Source organism: Exophiala dermatitidis (assembly GCF_000230625.1).
Source record: "Exophiala dermatitidis NIH/UT8656 unplaced genomic scaffold supercont1.3, whole genome shotgun sequence".
NCBI classification, from domain to species: domain Eukaryota; kingdom Fungi; phylum Ascomycota; class Eurotiomycetes; order Chaetothyriales; family Herpotrichiellaceae; genus Exophiala; species Exophiala dermatitidis.
In genome coordinates this window covers 154,469-172,344 of record NW_008751648.1, presented here as the reverse complement: position 1 = coordinate 172,344, position 17,876 = coordinate 154,469, and the positions used below count along the sequence as shown (strand labels likewise).

At 52.8% G+C, this 17,876-nt stretch overlaps 7 protein-coding genes across 8 annotated transcripts; 4 read left to right on the top strand and 3 right to left on the bottom strand.

The window, feature by feature from the left end:
• Positions 1-94: 94 nt before the first annotated feature.
• On the top strand, positions 95-3,752 carry HMPREF1120_03066 (cell wall glucanase (Scw11)). Its single transcript, XM_009157120.1, has 2 exons — positions 95-1,856; positions 1,916-3,752. The coding sequence occupies exons 1-2, from the start codon at positions 1,061-1,063 to the stop codon at positions 3,244-3,246; spliced, it is 2,127 nt and encodes a 708-aa protein (XP_009155368.1). The 5' UTR covers positions 95-1,060; the 3' UTR covers positions 3,247-3,752.
• HMPREF1120_03065 (uncharacterized protein) lies at positions 1,843-5,033 on the bottom strand. The gene has a single exon (XM_009157119.1). It carries the CDS (start codon positions 4,266-4,268, stop codon positions 3,945-3,947), a length of 324 nt encoding a protein of 107 aa, XP_009155367.1. The 5' UTR covers positions 4,269-5,033; the 3' UTR covers positions 1,843-3,944.
• Positions 3,854-6,865, top strand: HMPREF1120_03064 (uncharacterized protein). Its single transcript, XM_009157118.1, has 2 exons — positions 3,854-6,276; positions 6,427-6,865. The coding sequence occupies exons 1-2, from the start codon at positions 5,562-5,564 to the stop codon at positions 6,534-6,536; spliced, it is 825 nt and encodes a 274-aa protein (XP_009155366.1). The 5' UTR covers positions 3,854-5,561; the 3' UTR covers positions 6,537-6,865.
• Positions 6,866-9,469: 2,604 nt separating this feature from the next.
• On the top strand, positions 9,470-13,491 carry HMPREF1120_03063. Of its 2 annotated transcripts, none has more exons than XM_009157117.1 (6): positions 9,470-10,266; positions 10,331-10,379; positions 10,442-10,591; positions 10,686-11,281; positions 11,348-11,415; positions 11,473-13,491. In XM_009157117.1, the coding sequence occupies exons 1-4, from the start codon at positions 9,624-9,626 to the stop codon at positions 10,867-10,869; spliced, it is 1,026 nt and encodes a 341-aa protein (XP_009155365.1). In that variant the 5' UTR covers positions 9,470-9,623; the 3' UTR covers positions 10,870-11,281; positions 11,348-11,415; positions 11,473-13,491. The 2 variants fall into 2 exon arrangements, with proteins under 2 accessions (XP_009155365.1, XP_009155364.1); XM_009157116.1 differs by having other exon boundaries at positions 11,338-11,415.
• Positions 12,243-13,695, bottom strand: HMPREF1120_03062 (uncharacterized protein; the record flags this gene model as incomplete). Its single annotated transcript, XM_009157115.1, has 2 exons — positions 12,243-13,344; positions 13,406-13,695. 2 exons carry the CDS (start codon positions 13,693-13,695, stop codon positions 12,243-12,245), a joined length of 1,392 nt encoding a protein of 463 aa, XP_009155363.1.
• Positions 13,696-14,492: 797 nt separating this feature from the next.
• Positions 14,493-16,103, bottom strand: HMPREF1120_03061 (uncharacterized protein; the record flags this gene model as incomplete). Its single annotated transcript, XM_009157114.1, has 1 exon — positions 14,493-16,103. The coding sequence occupies one exon, from the start codon at positions 16,101-16,103 to the stop codon at positions 14,493-14,495; it is 1,611 nt and encodes a 536-aa protein (XP_009155362.1).
• Positions 16,104-16,939: 836 nt separating this feature from the next.
• Positions 16,940-17,792, top strand: HMPREF1120_03060 (uncharacterized protein; the record flags this gene model as incomplete). Its single annotated transcript, XM_009157113.1, has 2 exons — positions 16,940-16,944; positions 17,009-17,792. The coding sequence occupies 2 exons, from the start codon at positions 16,940-16,942 to the stop codon at positions 17,790-17,792; spliced, it is 789 nt and encodes a 262-aa protein (XP_009155361.1).
• Between the last annotated feature and the right edge of the window lie 84 nt (positions 17,793-17,876).

Genomic DNA, 17,876 nt, shown 5'->3' with positions numbered 1-17,876 from the left:
CAAGAGGTTTGGCGCTGGCACGTGAAATCTCCGAGAGACCCCCCCGAGGCCCCCATCGGGCCCCTTTCCAACCTTCTCCCCTGAATCCTGGAACCTCACTCTCTCGACGCAGCCACTCGCATCTTTCCTTCGACCAATTCCCTTCGGTCTTCTGCTATCTTCCCCACCCGTAGAGTTCTTTTCACGCCTCAATCTTGGGCCTCGCGCGAAGACCAGCTTCTTCCAGCGCCCATAGGCCGCTCCGCCCCGCGAACTCATCTTGCCCACTGACGAGAGCCTTCGAGGCCCCCCTTCGCCGTTTCAGACCTTCAAATCTCTCTTGCGGCATCCTTGTCCGCTCGCTGTGCTTTGCCGTACTCCCGTCCCGCCACTTGCGTTGATGGAACTCGAAGAGTCCGGTTTGTGTGTGGACATCACTTTACGACGGCCACGTTTGCGCCGGGCCAGTGCCAATGATATCAGCGAAATATGTTGTGCCGGCCAAAACCAGATTCAGAGGCGATCATCACCACTTTCGCTTGCCGCGGTCAACAACACCTTCTCGCCTTGGTCTTCCTCTAGCCATGCTGTTTACCACAACTATTATTATGCGACCCTGGGGCTCAGCCAGGCCGATTGGAGCGAGACCTAAGATTTCACACCAGACCCAAAGTCGCTAGCAGGGCGTAGCAGCGTCGCGGTAAGTTGAAGAGCCTTGCTGGTGCAACATTGCCGATTTCCCTTAGCGCCCAAGGTGGGAACCCAAGCGTAGCCCCATCAACCGCCTCCGAATGGAAGCGCCCCTGTCCGCTGTGCACCGTGCTCGTATCTAAATGCAGCTTGTCACGTCGTTTCCGACCTTTGTCTTCCTCTCCTGCAAGGCTCTACGCATGGTTAATTGAGTTCTTCGTGGGCACCGCCTTCCGACCATCAACTCCCATTCCTCCCACTACCGCGCCACTCTTTTCGCGGGCATTCGTTTTACAACACAAAATCCCCAAAAAATACTCTTACGGCGAAAGTCGCGATCGAGAATTACTAGTAATATACTGGAAATATTGGAAAACTGGGACTCGTCAAGATGAGAGCTGTTACTGTTGCCGCTGCTGGTGCAGCCGTGATCGGATCGGTTTCCGCTGCAAGCCATGTCAAGCACATGCACGCGAAGCTCCATGCGAACGTCGCCCGTGACTGGGTTGACTGGAACGCGACCTCGACCACCACCACGAGTGTGTCACAGCTCAAGACCACGACTACGACAACACCCGCGGCCGCGAGCACCACCTCGGCCGGTAACTGGGAAGACTGGAAGACCAGCCCCGAGGCCACCTCGACCTCGAGCAGCACCACAACCACCCCCGCCGCCGGTAAGACCTGGGTAGACTGGCCCACGGCCTCAACCCCAGTGGAGGAGACCACGACCACCGCAAAGCAGGAGACTTCCTCGGTCCCTGCTGGAAGCACTGAGACCGTTACGTGGGGTGATTGGACCAACACCGAAACCGTGCCTGCTGGTGCAACCGACACCGAGGCTTGGGGCGACTGGGAGGTGACATCCACTGTCACCGTTACCCTGCCCAGCGAAACTCCTACCGAGACTGCCACCAAGCCCGGCGAGAGTGCCAGCGAGACTTGGGGTGACTGGACCTCCGAGACTACCACCGTTACTGTGGAGTCCACCGTGACCACGACCAAGCATGTCCAACCCGTTACTGCCACCGGTACCTGGGGAGACTGGACCTCATCCGCACCGGTCACCAACACCCTCACCTCGACAAAGCCTGCAGCGCCGGCGACTTCTCCGGCTGGCCCAGCCTGGACTCCCGAGTCCGACAGCTGTGCTATTTCTGTCTTCGTCTCTTACGGCGCCCCAACTTGTAAGTTTCATTGATGGTGTTGTTCTGCATTGTTTATGTCTAACACTCGATTCTTTTAGGGTACCCAACTCCTGTCGCCAACGCGTCATCCACCACTCCTGCGGCGCAGACATGGATCGACTGGAACAACACCAAGACGAGCACCACACCGGTTGCTGTGGCCAGCACGACCGCCACTCCTGTGACATGGGCTGACTGGACCTCGAGCACTTCCACTCCTGCGTCGGTCGTTGAGACAACCTCGACCGAGACCTGGGGTGACTGGACGTCTGGTACCACCACCACCACTACTCCTGAGTCTGCTACCGAAACAACCGCGACCGAGACGACTTTGACCCAGACCTGGGGTGACTGGACTGCTACCACTACTACCACCACTCCTGCATCTGCTACCGAAACAACCGCGACCGAGACCTCGACCCAGACCTGGGGCGACTGGTCTTCCCCCTCCACCGAAACCGCTACCGCCACCGTCAGCTCTGAGGGTTCCTCATGGGGTTCGTCGAAGCCTAGCGGCTCTGCTTCCGCTTCCGCTTCTTCCTCCGGCGCCTACGCAAAGCCAAGTGGTGGTAGCCACGGTGGCAGCCCTGGCATTACTGCCAACGGAAACTCCTGGGCTATGACCTACTCCCCGTACACTTCTTCCGGCGGTTGCAAGGACGCCAGCACCGTGTCGGCTGACCTCGAGATTATTTCCCAGAAGGGATTCGCTTCCGTCCGTGTCTACAGCACTGACTGCAACTCTCTTGAGAACATTGGCACTGCTGCACGGGAGCACGGTCTCAAGCTCATCCTGGGTGTCTGGATCTCCTCGTCTGGAATCAGCGGTGCCAAGGGTCAGATTGAGGACATCATCTCGTGGGGACAATTCGACCTTGTTGAGTTGATCGTGGTTGGTAACGAGGCTGTCTTCAACGGTTACTGCTCTGCATCTGAGCTCGCCGAGTTCGTCTCGAGCTGCGCCTCTTCCTTCAAGAGTGCTGGTTACACTGGCTTGATCACCTTGACGGAGCCTCTGTCCATCTGGGAGGATACCAGCGCGTCGTCTGCATTCTGCGAGGTTGTTGACGTCGTCGGTGCCAACCTGTACGCCTTCTTCAACGCCGATGTCTCGGCTGACAAGGCCGGTAGCTTCATCCAAGACGAGATCAACATCCTTAACGGCATCTGCTCTGGCAAGTCCGTCTACGTCTTGGAGACCGGGTGGCCCAGCGCCGGAAGCTGCAACGGTGCCGCATGCCCCGGCGTTGAGAACCAGGCCATTGCGCTCAAGGGCATTCACAACACCGTCGGAGCTCAGGTCGTCTTCCTGAGCTACGAGAACGAGCCATGGAAGGAGCCTGGTCAGTTCGGTGTGGAGCAATACTGGGGTTGCGCCAGTGTCTTTTAAGCGGCGCAACCTTACTGATGCGGCAGATCTAACCTGCGTATTTTGAGAGACAAGGGCACTTTGGGTGTATATGGCGATCCAGATCACTGTTGACGAGACTCATGGCAGGGAGGAGTAAGCGAGCAAGCGACATGTCCTGCACCACGCCACGCCACACGCCAATGCCCCACGGCCATATTCGGGCATTTGCCATTTGTTGTGTGTGTGGATTAGCATCTCTTTGTTTCCGGTTTTTCTTTATTTCATGTACTGTACAATGTTGAAATCATCCTTCTGCTGTCGAGACAATTGTCGCCTGTGAAATCAATTAGATCTGCCGAAATGCCCTGGCAGCAGCTCTCAGGGTATGGAAAAGAATTACATCACACAATTGTCCTGGCAAGAAGTTGAATGACCGCCCGTCCATACCTTCAGCCTCGCCGGGGTTTCGCGCTTGGATGTAGGAGTCCGCATGTATGTACATTTTACGATTAGCATCTTGCACAATTCCATTGATCCCACCACCATCAGGATGCTCGAGGTCCCAGCGATCCCCAGTCCCCTGACATTCGTACGCTTAGAATCTTCACAACATGGGTGGAATGGTGCCGAGAACTCAGTCGTGTGATGGACCCAGTGGTCGAGGGTCTCTGCTGTCATGTTGATCGAGGCGGTGTCTATCATCCCCGGACGTCACTCTGACCGACGTGTATCCCCTGCTAGCGGTGTGGGTTTCGTTCCCGGATGCTTGTTCCAATCCTTATTTCAGTCCTTAGTATTCTATTGATGACTTTCCCCGTGGTTGCTGCTCTTCCTCGACTCCTGGCACTTGAGGACACTCGATCTTTCCCTTCTGTATTTCCCTTCTGTGTTCTTGTGCACAGTAGTGTATCATCCGTCTCAGAGTCATGGGCTCGAGCTTGTACACCATTTTCTGCAAGCAGCGCAGTCGTCGCCGGACCGCCGTCCATCCCTAACGGCTGACGCACGTACTCGTCGATTCTCTGGAGGTAGTTGGGCGGACCAGGGCAAACTCTCGACATGGTCGGCCAATGCGTGTTTCCACAGCCCGCTCGCCTGCAAGCACAATTTGAATGGAGTCGTCTTGGACTTGGGGCAATCCTGTTCAGGTTCGCAAAAAGGCAACAAGGCAACCGCTAACACCGCACCAATGCGCCCGCCTGGAAACGGACCGGACAGGCGAATCAACGCTGCGCTGTTGATCAAATGGGGCCTCAGCCTGTGTCTCGAAGTGAAGATATTTAAAGGCCAGTGCCAGCCCGCGAGTGCTTTTGCATTCTGTCTTCGTTATGGCCCATCTTCCTGTCTCCAATGGGCGTACCGTTGTACACTTGTACCACTGTACCACTGTACCACACCGTCGCACAAAGATGTGGTTTTTGGGGGCTTCTGATGGGCTCGGCTAAGTTTTGCAAACCCTTCGAGATTCGCCTACAGGGCCAACAACGTCTCAAATCAATGACGAGCCATCTGTCCGAGCGAACAGCGGCAGAAATATACAGTACACTTGCAAAAGCCGGGCTGTTGCGGCTCTGCCGCTTTGCCGGAAAAAATGGTTCTCGGGGGCCGTGTATGGACCTGCACCTGTGGGTGGGTGGGTGTGTGTTTGCGTGTGTGCCCTTTGGCCCGCTCCCAGTCCCTTTCTGCCCTGGTCCTTTGTCCAGGTTGTTTGCTTTTGCTTACAGAAGCGCCTCATGCGCCGCGGAGCCTAAGTCTCTCTTTGCCTCAGAGGGCACGCGAGGTCATCAAGCATGTTAATTGGGCGAGTGGTTGTTGATGCCGACAGCAAGGGGGCATTCGACAACAACGTAGTCGGCATGGGAGCGATTAGCCGATCATCTTCACACCCCATTTCTACCATTCAGAAACCCTGGTGTCTGCGCAAATGCCGGCATCCAAGCCGTGTTAGCCTACAAATGAGCGAAGCTCTGATCATTGGGGCTTAAGGGCGACAAGGGACTCCGAGTCAGTCAATCGCTGGACCGGCACTTTCGAAGCCAGCTGAGGCGCTAAAAGATGCCTCATGGCTGCAACTTGGTGTTGTTTCGGCATGATTTACTTAATCCCACGAGACCTCTGCATACGCGACTGTCGCTCGTCGTTCATTCGGCCAAGGGGCCTGCCTGGGTGATGCTGCTTTCGTGGGGGAGGCACTCGTCGCTAGTGTTTCTGTTACGTTGCGTGGTATTTGCTGACTTGTGGACAGTAACATATAAACTCTTGTTACAAGAGCCGGCCGCTGATCACTCGCTCTGTGGAGGTCCGACCCTTTTTTCTCGCTTTCCTAGCTCAGCCCCTACTACCTAGCGCTCACGATGAACCAGCAGAGCTTCTACGGAAACTCAATCTTCGGGCAGCCAGCCCAGGTCTATCCCCAAGCCCGCCCCTATAGTCTGCCTTTTTTCTTCCGAATCCAGGACATTACTCACCGCCAGGATCCTCACAGTCTTCCGGCAGGGACGGACGCGGGCTTTTATTGGTCTCCTCCTATGAAAAAGGACCAGTTTGTTCGCCTGCATTCGCATGCTTGGGCGGCTTGGGACCCTCATCAGCATACGTACAATCCCATGCATGTTGTGCGCCCTATCACGCCGGAGGAGAATCACCGTCGCGTCAGCCACAGGACGTGCACGATGTTCTGGGCCCCTGATCGCCATGGGTACTTGGTCGTTCCGGTGAATTGCTTGGAGATTGATCTGGCGAGGAGCGAATACCCTTGGAAGCGGCTGTCCTTTGGGCGATGCAGTAGGTCGGCCAACCGTCACATTGCGCTTGCCGGCCATGACATGGCGGTCTATCAACTTCACGAGCCCGGACCCGATCACTGGTTCGAAGAACTGCTGCCCGTCGTTTGCCAGCCGCCCATTTCCGCCCCCAAAACTTGCACGCTGGCGGGGGAGCTCAATGTCCTGGTGGCCCTCGTCGCCTTCTCCGCAAACCAAGCGAATGAAGTGAATGCGATAAGACATTCCTTCCGCCCCGACCCATCGTCGACTCTGTTTTGCCCTAATCGGTTGCCCAAGGCCCCGAGTAAGTCTCGCAGCTTTTTCATTACGAGGATGGATCGTAATTCATAGCATTTCCTCATACCGCCTTCCATTGTTGGGGCTATATGTTTACAGGAAAGTAACGGCCTGTGGATCATGTGCAGCACTCTGACTAAGGTTGATATCTACGCAGAAAATCTCATCCGTGGCATGATCGTCGATATCGCCTTTGATCCCCACCGTATCACTCAATCACACCTTAAGGACTGGGAAGACGGATGCATGGGCGAAATCTTTCGTTAGCCAGGCGCTCGACACGACTACGACGACGACAACAGCTCCCCTGCAGGACTGGGGGCGCTATTTTTCCAATTTCCATTGAAGAGCCCGTACGTTCCTCTTCCCCATCATCTTTTCTTGACTTGGGCTGTGAAGATGCGGTCTCTCCAGTCTTCCATACCCAGAGAGACAGCCCTTCCATTGAAGCAAAGACGGCACGGAATTGGTTTTGGAACCAGGAATATCATTCCCTTTCGCTTATGACTATGCGGAAATCCCAAAGGCATATAGTGAATCTGTTAGGCTTGTCCTCAATATAGCATGAACCAGACTCATATTTTTTTTTTCCATGAGCATCACTGTCCCTTCTCTGAACTGTCGGTGAAACAAGTCTGTCTCTCATCTATGCACTGCATACTATGACGACCTTAACAAACGTGACGTGGCAAGTGCGACTCTTCACCAGTTCTTTCCTCTACCACCTGCCTAGGTATAAGTACTCTTCTGCACTCAAATTCCAAGGCTTACTTGCAAGTCTCAGACGCACATTGCCCCAACTTGAAGAACTTCAGATCTCTCTTCTTGTCTTCTCCAGTCAACTTTCCTTACAGAACATCACGATCATGTCCAGCATTACGCAAGTTCACGTAAGTACCTTGGTATGCAAATTGTGTCTTCACTACTAACACTTACATAGCCATTCCAGCCGTTGTTCGATCGATGTGCACCCTTTTTCCTTGTCGAGCAATCTGCTAGGGCCGTTCGACATCATGAGCTGTACGGTCTACAACTGGAATTTGATCGGAACATGCCAAAAAAAGGTCACTATTCAAGAATCCCAGCCCAAATCTACTATGCTGAGCTCGGGCATGGAAGGGAAACACAAAATTCTGCTTCTTCTCACCTTTAAGCCTAATACCAATCTCAACCCACCAAAACCAACTGTTCGGGACGATGCTCTCGCCCCAGGCTCTCCAATAATCAATCATTCTGTGATCATCACATTCCTCAAAGTTGAAGAGGGGCCAAGGCAACAACGCGACAGGATATCATTTCCTTCTTTCTCAAGTTCCCTGAATGTCGGGCTTCCACTCAATATGAAGTACGACCTTGCTATCCATACGAAGTTGAGCTGTCTGCAACCATCAAGAATATACATCATGTACGTCCATACTATGTTCTGGACCTCAGCTGTGCACTTGATCTGACTATGTACGTGTCACATTAGGCAGGCGATCGGGTTCGGAACCTTTTCCCTAGGGGGAATCCGGACGAAGAACAGATAGGGGGAATTTTCCAGTAGAAAGACGGCCAGGATAAACTTGAAGAAGTAGGCACATGGATCCTGGATAGTCTTGATGGCTCGAGATGTCGAGTTCAGGTTGGAAGCTGCATTTATTGACACTGCCAGCTGGCGTTCATGGGAACAGCAACTGTATGAGGCTCTCTAGAGTACAGTGGTGCAGGTTCCTGCCATGGCGGGACGCGGGAGGACAGGGGGCAGTGGTTACCTACGCTTTGCTGCGGCGTCAATGATCCATGGTGCATGTTCTGGCGCGAAGTGTATACCTAGGTATGGTGATCATATAGATAGGCTAGACAGGCGACTACATGAGCTCAAGTTGTCAGGAGAATATGGCCCTGGGCCCTGGCCTAGCCTTGATTATTGCCTACTAGTATCTATCATGGAAAATCCCGCCGACGATGAATGTGGTTCAAGTTAGCATGGTGGATCAGCATCAGCTCTCAGCTCATGATACATGACTTCGAAGGATAGTTAGTTAACCCACGCCCACTGTCGCTGCACTGGCACAGCATGATCCAACAGATACAGATGATTAATGTGTCAGGTGGCGTGTTTGAACAACCGACGCCCGTGGCGATCGAACACGGACTGGAACCATAGAGATCTTGTCTGCTGACGGACAATTTAATTATTGATCTGGTTACCTTTGTTATCCGTAAAATTCGTAGGGTCATTAGTCGTTAAAAGCTAAGTCTTCGCTTCCGCTATGCTCTATACCTATACGCTTAAGAATAGAAGGGAGAGGAGGAGAGGGTACTGCTGCTGCTGCTGCTACTGGTATTTGTAGTCTATCGACTGGGGATCGAGAAAGGCTTGGTTGGAGGACGCGCCGAAAAATTCCTGTGAAAGCTACAATTCACTTGGACGAGAGTTGCATTATTCGATTGGTCATGGAGAGTTCTATCGATTTCACTACATGTTGAAAAATATTTCCTAAATCCACTGTCTAACCCCAAGGGGGAAACCCACCTCTGGAAAGGATAAGATAAGAGGATCCCACCATGTCCTATTGATAAGAAAAGAAGACTTCCCCGCATCCTACCGTAGAAATGAGAAGAAGCGCAGAGTCCAAGCAAACGGCAGAGTTCTGTTATCTTGTTCGTACAATATAGCGGAGTCGGCGGAGTAAGAGAATTTGGTACTAGACTAATATTAGGTTACTCTGGGTGTCTTAGTGTTCCCGATTTCTGGAAACTGAAGATATTTCCTCGGCTCACGGCTGTTCGGGTCCCGTCAAAGGTAAGGCTAGGATAGTAGTGTCTGTAGATAGGGAAGCTTGACCTTCGGTCCTAGGTCTGGCGAGCTACCTATGCCGTGTCGTGTGCGGATATCCTCAATAGCTTCAACGCCCCAATACAATTGCCAGCCGTCCCAGAGGAACACAGTCGGATCCATAGATAACGTAGATAGTTTGTCAAAGAGAAGAGAGGACCAGCCTCGTGGACATTTAAGGGTAACGACAGCACCTCCCGCCCTGCAACTCATGCTGCTCTCCGATCTGCTTTCTCCCGTCTAATCTATACGTTGCTCAACCTAATAAGCTTTACCCACTATGTACGGCCGTTTCGTTGCTGGCGTTTGCCTGGTTGCCGGAGCCCTCGCTGCCCCTTGTTGTGCACAGACCCTTGAAACCCTTGATTATATCTCAGCCAATGCCTCGTTGCCCAAGGTTATGTAAGTCTATCAGCAAGGTTCATGCATTAACCCAAACTATCATTACGAGGCGCATCTCGGTATAAAATGCTCAAAAGTCAACTCGGCTAACTGGAAACTAAAGTGTCTTTGGCCCGCTGTCAGCCACCTTAATGTCAGCATCCAACTGGAGTGCGGTAGACAACATCAACTATGGCAAGGGCGTTGGCCCAACCTTCCCGGAGCTCGTTGCAAATGTATCCGAGGTGTTACAGGTTGCCCAGCTGTCCTATATCGCCATGTCATCCCCTAGCGGCAGCTCAAACATCAACTCGTCCACTTTCCTGAATGTATCGCAGATCGCAAACAGGCTGCTCTGCGCGGAGGGTTCTGATATCGCTGGCGCCGTCATGATCCACGGCACGAACACGCTTGTGGAGACGGCCTTCGGCGTTGACCTGACCCTCCAGTGCGACAAACCCTTTATCGTCACAGCTGCCATGCGGCCCAACACGTACGTTTCGCCGGATGGCCGTGCCAACTTCTACCAGGCAGTCGCCGCTGCCGTGTCCCCTGATACTGTCGGCCGCGGTGGCCTGATAGCCTTGAACGACCGCCTGACCAGCATATTTTACTCAACTAAGCTGGACGCCAACACGCCTGATACTTTTAAAGCGCTTGAGCAGGGTAACGTCGGCGTCTTCCTGGCCGGCCAGCCGTACTACTACTTTGACGCTGCCTTGCCTACTGGCCGGCCCTACTTCGACATCACCAACACGACGACTCTGCCAAGTGTAATCACCCTCTACGGACACCGTAAGTTCCATCAAGATCAAGCGAGGGAGTAGCTTGGCATCTTCAGTGCTAATCCCTTGAACAGAGGGCTTTGATGCCTCTCTCATGTACGCTGCAGTCGCCAACGGAGCAAAGTGAGTCATAGTGCCCTACAGGATGACTAGTACATATATGTTCAGGTCTGACTAGTATCCAGGGGCTTGGTCATTCTCGGCGCCGGCGCGGCCTCGCTTAGCACTACGGCGACAACAGCCGCCGCTGATCTGTATGCGCAGGGCATACCCGTTGTCGCCGCGCCGCGACCCATCACCGGTGCTGGCGTACCAGGAATTAGCCCCGGTACAGTGTATGTAAACCGCAAAGTTTGCAGCTCAGAATCTCGTCATGGAGCATCATTCTATCCGAGATTTTTTTGGGGTCATGTTGCTAATGAAATGTAGGATCAAATCCGGCTATGTCGGCGGCGATCAGGCTCGCATCATGCTGCAGTTGGCTATCAACGCCGGTTACAGTCTCGACCAGATCCGCGACCTCTTCGAGGGCCCCTTGCGTAACGCCATCTATGGTCCTTATGCTAACCAGCTTTTCTATGGTCTCGTGCCCAACCCAGACGGTATCTTCTAGAGATACTGTAGACATAAATACGTATAGATCTTTATGTTATATATAAGGCAACAGCAGTCGTCCCAAGTTGATACGAAAAGGGGATGGCTTCCATAGTGGGTCCCCTTCCACAACCTGCTGTTAATAGAGTCAAATTTTTAGTTTTCATACCTGACTTACTGAGCCATTGCTTGGCCGCGCGCTTCTACGTTTCAGTAAGCGCTTCGGAAAATGTGCGCCTTGATATTCGTGACGGTGATTAGTGGAAAGCGGATGGGATCCACTAGTCTGATTCGTAGAGCAATGGCCCGGAGCTTGTCAAGATGGCGAAAGTCGTCGGGTGATATTGCCAAACCACTCTGGATCACTTGGATCCTCTATGGAGCCAAGCACCTTTCGGAATTAGATGCTTCTGGGTGGACTTGAGCTTCTTGTGAGTATTCTCGTCCTCGCCATCAACCCCAACCATTCAGCACTGACCTGAGTGAGTATCCTGAAGATACTATTACTATTCTCGCAGCAAGATTGGGACCCAGTGGGCACCTGGGCCAGGCAAACGCATTCAAGGTTTGATAACATCTCATCCCATATGTTGCACGGAGCCGAAAACTGACAAGATACTAGAGTTCAGCCGCTGCAGAAGATGGCATCAACACCTGTACAAAATGCACCGAAACTCGGGAAGCCTTGCATCACTAACGAAGCAAGCCACCGGAATATAGATATGATCCCCTGGATTGCTCTCACCCGGGGGCCAGACGAGGGTTCATATTGATTAAAAAAGTCACCGGACATTCTTGACTGTCTACTATATTTGTCAATGATACTCCAACACAATTTGTCCAACACAAAGCTAAGAAAGTGGCAACGCAACCGGGCCCGCCATGGTTGCGAGGGCCAGGTCATAGTAATTATCAGGCAATTGACTTGTGACCGCTGCAAACACCGCCCCATTGAGTCCTTGTGGTACATCCGCAACTCCCCTGCCTTGACCAACGATCGACAATACCGTATACACCGGCACATTCAGCTGGTTGGTCCAGCCGAATAACCACTGTTTTCCCTGCTCCAAAACGAAAGGCATCTGCATCGGATCCCACGAGAATGCCATTTCTGACGGAACCACGGTGGTGTTCGCAGCGGCAGCGGGGGTCGTGGTGGTATTTTGATATGGTGCGATGCTCGACGCTATTCCCGTGGCCCCTGAGGATCTGTTGTCAGCCGTAGTCGGGGCTGACACCGTTAACGTGGGCAGAATTGGTAGTGGGAGTTCCGTTGGACACGATCCAGGCACGATAAATGGAAGAGCCAAATTGTATGCCCAGATACTGCTAATCCCGGTGTCAAATGGAGCTGGGTTAGGGACTCTGCCACCCACATGGCGGAAGAAGGCGTCATGGCGGGACTCGACTGTTGATGTTGGAGCGTTGCTGTTTCCGCCAGGCCCTCCTGCGCAGCCATCTGATCAGCAGCCAGTAGCACACGAACGTGAGGCCGATGCCGCCGACCACGCCACTCACAACCGCACCAACCAGGCCGGCCCGGGCGAAGGACGATATCTTGGTGGATTTGGCGGGAACTGGGGTTGTATCGGTGCAAAGTGTCTCCGTCATTACATATGGTCCGTATTGACGAGCCGAGGCGAGGTGAAATGCTGGCGGTTTTGAATCATAGTTTGCGACGAGATAAATATTCGAAAGGAATGCGGAGCCTAGCAGACCGACTCCTGCACTATCGCTTCCGTTATTGCTGGAAGCCGTAGTATGCCCTGCTGAGATTGGAGAATTGTTGGACACGTTGCGCAGCCAGTCTGAGTCGTAAGTCATGTTGAAGCCACCTTCCAATGAGATTGTAAGTGTTGAATCAGTGTTGTCTGGAAGCCGCAGAACGGGGTTGGCACCATCGGCGGGCGTGGCGCCGGTTGCATCGGCAAATTTCTGTGTCACACTTCCAGGCCAGCTGAGCTGATACTGACCCGTAGTAATGTATGCGTCGAAACTGGCATCGAGCAGATTCGTCTTCTTGCCATCTGCATCAGTGAGAGTCATTTGGGCGACGGAGACCTTGAAAGGGCTATGGCCTGCTTCAGCAGATGCGGGCCCAATTGTGAAATTGTACACATCTCCCTCCAACCGACCCGAGTCGTACCCGCCAAGCGTTAAAGAGCCGTTGATTACGCCATTGGCTGCTTCATATCCTGTCCCCATGTACAAACCAAAAGACCGGGTGGCAATCAGCTGTGCATCGGACAGGTGGCGCAAGAGGGTACTTGAAGGACCCAAACCGACGAGCCCTGCCGGGCCAAACCATGTCGTCCGATTGGAGGAGTAGTTGGAGAGGACAGTGACAGGGAAATCATGGATGTGAGTTACATTTGGGGGAGAAGGGTCGAAGTAATGCGTGAAGAGATTGAATGTGTCAATCGCGGTTTCGACAATTGTGGCTGGGATGGACCCTAGCTCGTCGACCGACTGGTAAGATGAGCCGGACGAGTAACTGTTGTTTCGACCTTGGTCAATTCCATGAGAGCTTTGTATCAGGAGCAAAACTGGCTTACGTCTTGGACAAGTCTGGAGAATAGAACCCATGATTTTGCGTTAGGCAGTCTCCAAAGGGACTGGTGCCGCAGTAGTCCATATTTCCTACTGTTGTTTCGTTGTTGAACGAAGGCCACTGGGATAGATTCTGTGACGTCGGGCTGCCGATGCCTGTGAAGAGACCATATTGGAACGTGATGCCGCCGTCGACCGCTCTGCTGTGAAAATCCACGAAGATGGGTGGCGTAGAACAATTCTCCCCGGCAACGAGGGCGGAGAGCAACATCACTAGGCTAATAACGGCGGACATGATGAGTGAACGACCAGCGAGCCGAGGCGGGCTCAAGGCGACACGAATCAACAAAGCGTTCTTGTCCGAACCGAGAGATGGATGGTCAACGAGACGCATGCACAAGAAGTGCAAAGAAAGAGGATGCAGCACCTCCGAGGACAGCAAAAGGGAAATGTAGACTTGAAGAATATGTTGCTGATGAGAGATTCATAGCCATAGAATTCCTGGGCATACTGATAGTCTGTCGCGGCCAGGCTGGCCGACATATCCAACTGCTGGCATTCAGCGAAACAATAGAGTAAGATCTGACGCCTAGTGGGGCTATGTGAGGCATCAATACCAGAAATACGATTGCTTTGAGTTCCTGTCGACCGTGTGTAGCTGTCTGAAGCAGCATGGCGAGGCCTGAAGCAATATCCAATACGAACTCAAGCCGTGAGAGCATCCAAATATAGCAAAGGCAACGTGCATTGCCGCCGAACGATGATCCAACCAGAAGTATCCTTGGCGCTGACCGCGAGGAGGGAGACTGTCCTGCCCAATTGGGGTACAGCGGCAGGGGTCCGCAAAGCCACTCTCCTCCTTCTCGCGGCTTCAAACATGATAACCGTGATAACCGCCGGCCAGTCGGGTCCTGACGAGGTCGAAACAATTAGGCGCGCCGATGCCAGAGTAAGGTATGTTCAAGAAATCCCAAAGCTTGCTTCACTCCAAGTCCTGGCGCATATCCAATGACGACCAAACCCTCTCAGATGACCCGGCGACCGGATGCTATCTGTGTCTCCTGCTATGCGAGTTGCCGTGTCCAAAGCTTTCTATTCTTTTGCCCTTTTCCTCACAAGATTATCAGGCAATGCATTGCTTGTTTGGCCGGCAGATGTAAGGCCACCCCCGGATGACGCGGGGTTGTCCCCAGAGATGCTGTCCACTTTTCTTTTTCTGCGGATGCCAGTGAGTACATTGACTTGAGGCGGGCCGTTTTGTTCGAGCCCTTTCGCAAGGGTCAGCGTTCGCTCGCCGGTTACGAGATACCCAAGCCCGGCAGTTCCTGAAAATTCCAATGTCTTATTGATCCATAGTTTGGTGCTTTCAACAGCGACGGCCTCACCAGCGAAATCGCTTTGCAGCAACTGGTCCATTAAAGCCTGATATTGGTTAGAGTCTAATACTGCTTCTCCGTGCGTGCCAAGGGAGTCGGCCTTTTCTGCTGTTGTGGTTCGTTGATGTAGTCGTGGCAGACTGGGCGGCGAAATAGTGCCGCCATTGTGGTTGTTGTGGTTTTCATGGCTGAAAGCCGCAGCATGATATCCCTTCGTACCGGCAGCAGGCGAAGATGGAGGTGTTGTCTTGGCCTTCTCGATAGCCTTGGGGTCGACCAGCGGCTCCAATGCAAGACCCGGCTTCTCGCTGGCAAGTGGTTGAGACGCTTCAGGCGTGGGAATTTCTGACCGGTTTAGTCCTTCCATAGAGCGGTCAGTTTGCCCAGCCTTCTCAAGCGCATTGAGCGACTCGTGTCTAGTCCTTCCCGGCGAAAAGACGAGCCAGAGAAATCCGACCAATCTGCCTGCCGAGCATTCTTGTCTGTAAGACATCATTTCCCAAAACTGTTCCAAGGTTTTCACACTTCGCCATTGTCCTCGGTCGTCAACAAAATCCCCGTCCAAGTCATCAAGAAATCTAGACTTTGGGTCGTCAGGCAAACGCGGGACTAGGTGCCGAGGCGGCTTTGAAATGTCCGTCACGAGAAGTTCCACTGGGTATGAGTTGATCCATTTTGGATCCGACGGCGGGTCCTGACGGCTTGATGGTGGAAAGAAGGCTCTTGTCTCTGCCTTGTCGCATCCTGGGACCAAGAGGTGTGCAGTAGCTGTGCAGGGGACGGATTTGCCCTCGTCATGCTTTCTCAATACATTGTCTAGCACGCGACACCACCACTTGATGAGCTGTCTATCGTCGAGGACATGCTTTTCCTTATTCTCAATGCTTCCAGGAAACAGATACTGGTTCTGTGAACGGGCAAAGAGGGACAAGACAACCCTTGACCTGATCAAACGAGGTTCAAGTAGAAACTCAATAAAGGTAGAAATGATGGTCCCGATGACAGATGGAGAGCGTTTTGGCGCGTTAAGGCGGGACGAGAAGCCAGAGGAATCAGCCTTGGACACGAAAACAGTTGTTGACTTGGGGCTGCTGAAGATCAATATTTCCACGGCGTAAACCAAAACTTCCTTTCCATCGTTAGAAGGAGGCGAAGCTACCGCAAGGAAATGCGATTCGCACAGAGTTGGCTCATCTTTCTCCCCTGGCACGGGTGCGAACAGCGGGCTTGTCGAGCTGGGGGTTGTAGAAATATGGTATGCCCAAAGACTGATGCCAATCGGGAGCGCAGCAGCTAGTCGGGACTGCAAAGCTGACTTTGCTGACATCTTTACATAATGATAAAAGCAATTGTCCAACAGTAGTCGACAAACAACCTGCTAGGCATGGAAATACTTTATGTTGTGGCTCACGAGGACTTTGAGGGAAGAGAGAGATGCGAGCATGTCCAGGAGCGCGTTACTTTTGTGGAGAACGCGCCAAAACGTCGGTATTGGGTTAAGCATATTGTGAGCGGGCCAATCAGCTTGGATAGCGCTAGCCTATTTCCTGTATCTGCAGCACTGCAATACAGCTTTTCTGCATATACCTGCAATACAATATCGTAACTAAGAACAAAAACTGGACTGGCATGATACCGTTTGTCCCCGGATTCGGAGGGTGAGCCAACACTGTTCTAACCTCTGGATTGTGAAAAGGAAAAAAAGAAAAATGAACATAGTTCAAGTGGACAAAATTTTTGTCGTCTGTGTGGATTGAACACACGACCTTCAGATTTTATGACCGAATTTGAGACTTCAGTCTGACGCTCTCCCAACTGAGCTAAGACGACTTTCTTTGTCAAAAATTGGCGGCGAAAATTTATAAATGGGCAAACCGTAACGCCAAGCAATAGCCCGACACTTGTCGTCTCAGTCGCTGGATGCTGCTACAACCACCCTGTTGTACGTTGTAGGTGCTGTATGCACTGGGAGTCTACAACTACAACTGGCCGCTGAAACCATCAACGTCTATCATCATTGCCGTGTTCTTCATGCGCTCCAACACTTCCACTGCAAAGACGTTTCTTCTTGACAGTGCAGGGCTGTAACTTTCCAAAGCTAAGCTACTGCGCCTGGCGCGAATCCCGTTACAAGAGCTTACCTGCACTTGTGTGGACAAAATCATGCTGTAGCTGACCTCCAGGCCGTTGTTCTCCTCCTACTTTCGTGCTAACCGTGATTTCTACTGCCAGTTCCGAGAGAGAAGCATTGTCTGAGGCACCTCAGCAAGACAGCGAGGGTCAGCAGCAGACGGAAGACGGTGAAATTAGCGAAAAGGACGTCCGAACGTCAGAGTCCTCAGATCAAGCACCCAAGGGCGACGACGCAGTCAATCCTCCCCTCCCAGCCGAGGAACCACCTCCACCTTTACCCGACGGGGCACCACCAACAGAACCAGTCGATGACGGGTGGGAACCCATTTGGGACGACCGAGCGCAAGCATTCTATTTTTTCAACCGGTTTACCAAAGTCACCCAATGGGAGAATCCAAGAGTGCCAGAAGCGTCGCAACCAGTACTAGTACCTCCGGGCACAGAGAGTTATAGCAGAACCGTAAGCCCAGCAGAGATGCCTCCCACAGGACGTGTGGGAGGCTATGATCCCGCCATTCACGGAGACTATGACCCCAATGCCGACTACGCAAAAACCTACGAGACCCAAGCGGACATTGACGCGATTGGTGTTGCAGCTGGAACGGCTTCCACGGACCCTTACGCCGCGACTGGCACCTTCAATCGTTTCACAGGCAAGTGGCAGCGTGCCGATCTCAATCCGGAGAGATTCAGCGACGAGCAGAAGAGCCACAGGCAGATGAACGCGTTCTTTGACGTGGATGCGGCTGCAAATAGTCACAACGGAAAGAGCTTAAGAGCAGAACGCGCGAGCAAGAAGCTGACCAAGGCCGAGTTGAAAGCTTTCAAGGAGAAGCGAAGAGAGAAGAAGGAAGAGAAACGGCGCGCATGGTTGAGGGATTGATCAGCCTCGACACTGTTATTGCTATGAACGGGTGTCTGAGCAGGGGATGCACCGTGGTTTGCAAGGGGTTGGAGTACATATTCT

Excerpts from the sequence above, each read along its gene's own strand:
- HMPREF1120_03066 (XM_009157120.1), top strand. The coding sequence starts at position 1,061 with ATGAGAGCTGTTACTGTTGCCGCTGCTGGTGCAGCCGTGATCGGATCG. Across the intron at positions 1,857-1,915 it reads CTCTTACGGCGCCCCAACTT|GGTACCCAACTCCTGTCGCC; the intron begins GTAAGTTTCATT and ends CGATTCTTTTAG.
- HMPREF1120_03065 (XM_009157119.1), bottom strand. The coding sequence starts at position 4,268 with ATGTCGAGAGTTTGCCCTGGTCCGCCCAACTACCTCCAGAGAATCGAC.
- HMPREF1120_03064 (XM_009157118.1), top strand. The coding sequence starts at position 5,562 with ATGAACCAGCAGAGCTTCTACGGAAACTCAATCTTCGGGCAGCCAGCC. Across the intron at positions 6,277-6,426 it reads TCGGTTGCCCAAGGCCCCGA|AAAATCTCATCCGTGGCATG; the intron begins GTAAGTCTCGCA and ends ATATCTACGCAG.
- HMPREF1120_03063 (XM_009157117.1), top strand. The coding sequence starts at position 9,624 with ATGTCAGCATCCAACTGGAGTGCGGTAGACAACATCAACTATGGCAAG. Across the intron at positions 10,267-10,330 it reads AATCACCCTCTACGGACACC|AGGGCTTTGATGCCTCTCTC; the intron begins GTAAGTTCCATC and ends TCCCTTGAACAG. Across the intron at positions 10,380-10,441 it reads GCAGTCGCCAACGGAGCAAA|GGGCTTGGTCATTCTCGGCG; the intron begins GTGAGTCATAGT and ends ACTAGTATCCAG.